The 8,063-nt window shown below is 34.7% G+C and overlaps 1 protein-coding gene across 1 annotated transcript in view; it reads right to left on the bottom strand.

Annotated features, from left to right (window-relative positions):
• The window catches only part of shisal1b (shisa like 1b), a 55,568-nt gene that overhangs the window by 13,616 nt on the left and 33,889 nt on the right, over positions 1-8,063 (bottom strand). Inside the window, exon 3 of the mRNA XM_016557750.1 lies at positions 5,695-5,908. Coding sequence (XP_016413236.1) covers positions 5,695-5,908 — 214 coding nt within the window. The remainder of the gene's footprint in view (positions 1-5,694; positions 5,909-8,063) is intronic.

The raw sequence follows: 8,063 nt of genomic DNA, 5'->3' as shown, positions 1-8,063 counted from the left end.
ATCAGGGCTTGACATTAACTTTTTTGCTTACCAGCCACTGTGGCTAGTGGTTTTCCAAAATTACTAGCCACTCAGCATTTCCACTGGCCACAATTTTATATGACTTTTATATGACTAAAGTTACTGCATACTAAAATTTATTTAAATTGATTTCCAGGTCTTTCTTTTTTGTGTGTTGTGCCTATTTAAAGGGCATTTTCCCCTAACCTTGTTAAATGCATTCTTCATATTTCATATTAAATTCATATCACATATCAAAAATTAATAATTTCACTTAATATAATAAGACACTAATTTAACCCGTCAAAGTGGCTAGTGGGAGTGACCGTGTTACCCGCCACAGCTGAAATCCACCCGCATTTGGTGGGTTGGTGGGTGTTAATGTCAAGCCCTGCTGATAATATACAAAAATATAGCTGGGGCCCTTCTAAAACAAGTTAAATGTATCAAAGATAAAATAATAAAATCTCCTGTTTATTTATTCCAGCTTTAAACAACATTTTGATATTTCAAATATTATTCACATATATATCAGACACTAAATTTGCGCAGCTGACAGACCATAACATTATTGACGAGGAGACGCTGGAGAATACTTTACACAAGACTTTATTCGTAGGAAGGAACCAAGGGAGACGAACTCAGGAAGACCTTCAACATCGGACAGAGAATTAGGGGCTGGGAACACTTTATATACACACACACAGGAGGAGGGGATGACGAGACACACCTGGGAGCCATGACACATCAAGGGAAACACCTGGGAAGAAATCAACTTAATTAATCAGGGGAGGAACAGGAAACAAACCAAATAAGGGCATGGGAAGGCACATGGGGAGCAGGACACACACGAAACATGGAACAGAGTCTGACAATATATGGCTGTTACCAATCAAATGAATGGGCGTAGCTGCATCGGGGAACAGAAACAGGTGATTCTGTCCCCCGCACTTTTTTTGACCCACCGCCAATATTTACGCCCATATTGCTCTTTGGCAGTTTGGGGTAAAATGCACCCCAGAAAAAAGCAGAGGACGATTACCTCCTTTTATTTTTAAAACACACACTGTAAGTATGTTATGTCGCGATGACACGAATCAAGCGATCAAATTTCAAAGTTATGATTTAACCTACTGTAATGTCGCGTCTACACTGGATGCGAGCGCAATCAAATGAATGGGCGTAGCTGCATCGGGGAACAGAAACAGGTGATTCTGTCCCCCGCACTTTTTTTGACCCACCGCCAATATTTACGCCCATATTGCTCTTTGGCAGTTTGGGGTAAAATGCACCCCAGAAAAAAGCAGAGGACGATTACCTCCTTTTATTTTTAAAACACACACTGTAAGTATGTTATGTCGCGATGACACGAATCAAGCGATCAAATTTCAAAGTTATGATTTAACCTACTGTAATGTCGCGTCTACGCTGGATGCGAGCGATGCGATCATGTGACGCAACAAATGGCATGTTCCCAAAATTGCCACTAGTGCTCTAACACGCCAATTGGTATTCTATTTAGAATGTATTATATGAACATGAATGTACTTACTTTGTACATTATGTACATAATTTGTTTGCCTTTGTGGGTCACATCACCTGACAGCTGCCCCCCCCACTTATAAAATGCCTGCTGTGCCCCTGCATTCAAGAATGAATGGACCACTGAATCATTGACTCAAATGATTAATTCAAAAACGTGAATCATTCCGTAAACACCGCTGTGTTGCTCAGAGATGCAAGAATGTTCTGCTGTGATCTTTGGAACTATTTTCGTTAACCAAATCGAGCAAAAACACTGACAATATTGTACTAAAATGTATATTAACTAGGCTACTTGTTTGAACTCCTTTATAAAATTCATTGTCAAATTTGCAGTCATGGTTTTCAAGGAAAACTGCACTTGGTCGTGTCCTGTTTCTTAACTAGGCAATATGTTATAAATATAAAAACTACATTTTTCCCACAGTATGTTTATCCTGTGTGCATTTGTGTTCATTTATTTTCTCTCTCACCTGCAGGCTGCGCGAGCCTCAACTGGCGCGACCTTGTTGCTGTCAATACAAACCGCCATTTACACCAAAAGTAATAAAATCAGAAAAGTTCTCGCTGAAAGTTCAGTGCTTCCCTAATTAGATGATTTAATCATATTACTTGTCCAGTCGGGCAAGTAAATTTCTCTTTCACTTGCCCCTTCAAAAAATCCACTTGTCCCATGACAAGCATTAATGTCGAGCTCTGTTACAAATTTAACCCGTGGCAGGTGCTCAAAGTATAAAAGGGGCACATGGAACACGGCTTTAAAATAAGGCTGTGCTCCTTGCTGAGATGTGTATCGAAACGGATGCTTCTTGATACAGCAGCAAATGCCGTGACGCAGTTTTGAAAAAGAAACACAGAACAGAAAAGACCATTTTAAGTTTAAAAGTTATTTTTTCTTTGCACCTTTTAATTACTCTGAAATTAGAAACGGAATTATATTATTATTATTATTATTATTATTATTGAGTTTACAGGGTATGGTGGTTTTGCTGTTGTAAACAATACTGTTATTGTTGTAGAAAAAAAATATTTAAAATTTAAAATAGAATTCTATATTAATCCTGTTCTGAATTTATTCATTTTTTTGAATGATAATGATAATAAAAACAGGATTGATAAGTATAATTCGTAGGATGAGAAAATCAGTTTTATCAGTGCTATGATAATTATTTTAATGCACTCAGTATTAATAAATACTGTAATAATAGGCCTAATAGTTCAAAGTATGAATAGTTTTTAGTCAGATAACATAAAAAGACAAGATCCCTCGACACCCTTTAAACTTTTCCCAATCAAACAGCAAGAACGAAAGAGAACTGGCACCTTTGTTTATACTGCTGTGTAGAACTACTTTAGCTGCATTTTTTATATTTAATAAATATTTCATTTTTGTAAAATGTAAATTCGTCCCCTGCATTTTATCCGGACAGGTGTGTTAACTTAGAGGTTTCTAGATTTAAATCTGGATTTATATTCAAAGAGACAATATCAATAGTCTATGCATGACCTGACGTTTTATTCCTATCCAAAATGAGATGTGAATATAAGGAGTGCATGTTTCATTCATACTCGAAGCCAGAGGGCGCTCTCGCCCAGAAAATTTTAAACTCATAGAAGAAATAACTTATGATGTGCAGGAAACCCCTAATATGGACAAAAGCATCAGGCTATGGCTGTAGCTGAGCTGAATAAAAAGCAGAAACGTTTTTACTGATGACATGAAGACAATAAACACACGACTGCGAATATATATGGTTTGTGTGTGTATCTCCAGGTAATAAATAAATAAACTATATGAATAATGCAGTAGCTACATATCATTTAGTATAGAAACTATAAAATATATTTTCTGCCTTATTCTGTGATAAAAATGGGAAAAAATTTGTTTGTAGTAGCCTTTATAAACCAATCATAAAATTGTCATTAGAAAAATATTGAACAAAAATATTACAGCCCCTTGCTGCAGCTAACGTTATTTCCACAGGCTACACACAGCAATATAAACAACAGCTGTGCATGCTCTCTTCCTGTCATTCTTGTGAAATAATAATAATTTAATAATATAAGTAAACAAGCACACCGCTCCACTGAGAACTCCACTCACCGGCAGCCGCGGACATTATTAAAGGCATCCTGGCAGCAGCGCGCTAAATTACTAAAGGTGTCTGAACGTGAGGGCTAGTCATCCCAGATCAGATCGTCAGGTGTAAGGTCATCATGAGAATAATTTTATTTATGGATAAATTATTATTCATTAATTTTACTAATAGTTAGATTGGGCAGACCTTCACAAAAGGTCAAAAAAATGAATTGCCTTGGCAAAAGGGCACTTTGGGCATCAAGGGGAAAAGGGGCAGGTGCTCAAGCACCCACTGCACCCCCCTCTGCACATGCCTGGTTGTTGACGTCAATGTGGCATTATTTCATTCCAACCTGGACTCACAATAGCCTGATGCACAATAACTCAGATCTGCACTAGATATGCCTTTATATGGCGAAGCGTCCAAAGATGCGGGTTCCTGTCCTCTCGGCTGCTTCTGAGGGTGGTTTAACCTCAGGCCATCAGTAAATATCACTGGCTACATCCTGCTGACCACAGATGAGAACGAAATGGCTTCCCACCAGGACGGCCGTCCTTTCAGCAACTTCATCCTGCTTGAGAGCGCAAGCAGCACACCGCGGCCTCAGACATTTCCACATCATTAGCTGTCATGAGTGTGAGGCTGTTACCCTGATCTGAGAGCAGTCAGTATTTTCAGTTCATATTTGATGAGAAGGGAAGCATTTCATAGCGTCAAAAAGTAAACAGAACAGGTGTGACCACTGGGCAAAAAACAGATTTGGCTTTTATGATCTGTCAAAAAATCTTTCACCTGTGAAAAAATGTTTCTGTTGCTAAACAAATATGAACCAATATTATCGCAGAGCTCTGGAATACTTGATTTTGAGTGGTCATTAGCATTATTCTGATGTCAGTTATGTATAATGACGACCTTGCAATACACAGCTGCTCTATTTTTAATCTCTTTGTCACTTTGTAATTTAAACTCAAATTAATATTTATTCATTTAAGCAGTATTTCTGAAATATCTGGTGCTCTGGAGCCATGAAAATGCATGCATGCATTTTTTTTTTACATTTAATACTTATTTTATATTTACCCAAAATATTTTAAATATTTAAATATGATTCATATTATAATAAATATTCATGTACAATATGATTCATCAAAGTGTATTATGAATTGTAGTTTGAATATGTTAATTATTTTTGGTTAATGACAATTTAAATTTAGTCTTTAAAAAAAACAAAAATCAAAATGTTTATATAGTTTTGCTAATATTTTATATTAAAACTAAAAACAGGAAACATATATTATAAATATTTGTCAATATTTATAAATATATAGTTATAAATATTTAAATGACTAATATAATATTATTATTTTAAATATTAATTTAATTAGACTATTGTGATGTATTGAATTGTCAATATTATGAATTATTGGTTGTTTTATATTTGATATAATAATAATAATAATAATAATAATTGTAAACTGGTGACATAATACTGCCAAAACGTATTTATGAGTTGTATACGGTTGCATATATGATGCAACATTATCCAAAGATCAAAAAACAATACTATGATAACTTATTCCATTTGAGACTATAAAAAAAGAGAAGCTAACTGATATCTACAGTATGTACCTAGGTACATGATGTATAATAACTACAAATATGATGGTCGTTTTGTACATTATGTGTTATATATCATGTAATAGTAACACTACAGCATATCAGAACCATCAAATTATGTTGGACTTTTTCAAATGAAGTTCTTAGTATTTTTTTTATAGTACCATGTTGAGATCACATGACCAGCCGTATACTATACTACTCACATTGTCTATAACCCTTTACTTGTCTGGACACACTTGCTGAGGAAAAATTATAATATCTGAGAAATACACCCGCCACTGGTAACCAAATTCATATTGTGTGTGTGCTGTTGCAACCAGGCTGTTAGTGTCAATATAAACTCCAGGATCACTGTATTGAATCCTAAGATAGAAATGACTTGGTGCAGCTTTTCTCTGGTATAAGGATCTCGAGTCAGCTCCGTGTTTGTAGTTGAAGGTAGGAGACTCACTTGTGAGCGTAGCCGTCTGGAGATGTGGTCAGGTTGACCTGCATGACTGTTTGAAACTCGGTCTCGTTGCAGCAGTACTTGAAGGCCGTGTTGTTATGGTGACAGCAGAACATGTACGTCTTGTTGTCCGAGAGACGAGGACAGTGGAATCCAAAGTGGTAGCGCCCCTTGTGATCGGTGTAAGGCTCACACACCCGAAAGTGAGCAGAGAGAGCTGTGCGGAAAGACAGTCATAGACAGGACAGTGAGCATTATTTGCAGGGTTGCCAGGTTTACACAACAAAACCCACCCAATTGCTACACAAAACTAGCAGAAATCTAGCCTAATTGCGTTTCGAGGTTGCAACAGTGTAAAAGTAGCCCTATTCCGCGGGAAAACTGCGGACTTGGCAACACTGGTGATATGAGATTGTAAACTTATCTAGTCTTTTTCTTAATTTATTTTTTTACCCTATTTACTTTCTGAATGCATGTTCTCTTATTGTGTCTTACTGTAAACAATTTATCAGTGCACACCACTACAATATAGTATAATATAATATAAATGCCATAGTACAGAAGAGAAATGAATTGCAAATATAAGATATAAAGTCATATTAAAGATGATATTAAATAGATAAAATAACGATTACAATATAATAAGATATCATAATATAACATATAATAGAAGTTAAATGAATTGTAAATAAAATTCATATGTAATAAATGTCATATTAAAAATGTAATAATATTGTGGAAGTAAAATGAATTGCAAATATAAGATATAAAGTCATATTAAAGATAATATTAAATAGATAATATAAGGATCACAATATAATAAAATATCATAATTAATATAATATAATAGAAATAAAATTATTATAATATAATATAATATATATAATAGACATATAATAGAAATAATAAATGTCATATTAAAGATATATAATAATAATATGTCATAGTATAGAAGTGAAATGAATTGCAAATATAAGAGTCATATTAAAGTTAATATTAAATATATAAGGATTACAATATAACAAAATATCATAATATAATATAATATATAAAACATGTAATATTGTGGAAGTAAAATGAATTGCAAATATAAGATATAAACTAATATTAAAGAAACTAAACAGATATAATATAATAATAATAATAATAATTATAAACATAACATAATAATACCATAGAAATAAAATGAATTGTAAATATAAAATCATATGTAATAAATGTCATAAATGTCATTAAGCCACAGCTTAACATGTTTTGTTGCATGCAGTTCAGCAGCTCATTTTCAAACGGCTGATCTTTAGCCAAGTCTTTTAATTAATAAGAGATGCATATTAGTGAATTTCAATTATAATTCACCCTGATTTAATGACCCTCACCACATTTAGTGGATTTCTCAGAAACTGGATGGTATTCTGAAGCATAAAAACGTGCTCGGGATAATTTTCTCACTGATTTGAGCACAGCACAAAAGCAATGCTACAAGGCTTGTTTTTAATATATGACAGTCGTAGTTCTGCTTCTTCAAAACCGAGAGTGACAGCGAGGTCTGAGCGACTAACCCATGTTGACACGATTCACCCTGAACAACTCAAACAGAACCAGCAGACACAGCCGCTCACAGACGTCACATAAGAAAGACTACTTTTCTTGCTGCAGCACCACATGTACTTGTTTTGAATCTCAATCACTGAGAGTTTCAGCCTAAATAGCTTGGTGGTGCAGACATACTAAACAAAACCTTCATTTCTTTATGATAAATCTGCACTTCTTCATGAAGACTTACAAGACGTACATGAAAATGTACTTTAGCTTGAGTTTCTATGTCTTTCAGACTCAACCTGATTTGTTTAAATAGACAGAAGGAGAAAAGTAACTAGAGAGCTTCAAAACTCATTTAGACAGGGTGCAAATTATGATGTTTTTTTGAGGTGGTTTCATTAAATCTTGAACCCCACCAAAGGAAGTCAACACAAAGAGCCGGGAGTCTTAAGAAGCACAAGTACTAAACAGTTTCTATGTATTACATAATGAACATTTCCAAACAATGTTTTAGTAATCAACATTTGATTGCAAGTTATAAGAACTCATATTTTAGCCTGACGCCAAATAAATGCTTGCAAACATAAGTCATGTTCGCCTGAGGAGGTAACCATAGCAACAATGTTAACAGGGTTCCCACGCTTCTTGAAAGTACTTGAATTTCAGACATATGGATTCAAGGCCTGGAAAGTACTTGAAAACAAACATAGGTCCTTGAAAGTGCTTGAATTAAATTTGAAATCAATTTTGTTTATGGCACTATTTCAAAAATGGTCCTATATGTTCTGTCAAAGAACGAAACGGCACTAATGATTGGGGGTGGAGATGGGGTA

Source organism: Sinocyclocheilus rhinocerous, unplaced genomic scaffold, assembly GCF_001515625.1.
Source record: "Sinocyclocheilus rhinocerous isolate Xijiao unplaced genomic scaffold, SAMN03320098_v1.1 scaffold2061, whole genome shotgun sequence".
Classification (NCBI taxonomy): domain Eukaryota; kingdom Metazoa; phylum Chordata; class Actinopteri; order Cypriniformes; family Cyprinidae; genus Sinocyclocheilus; species Sinocyclocheilus rhinocerous.
The sequence above is the reverse complement of the archived record's forward strand: the minus strand, read 5'-3'. Positions and strand labels throughout refer to the sequence as shown.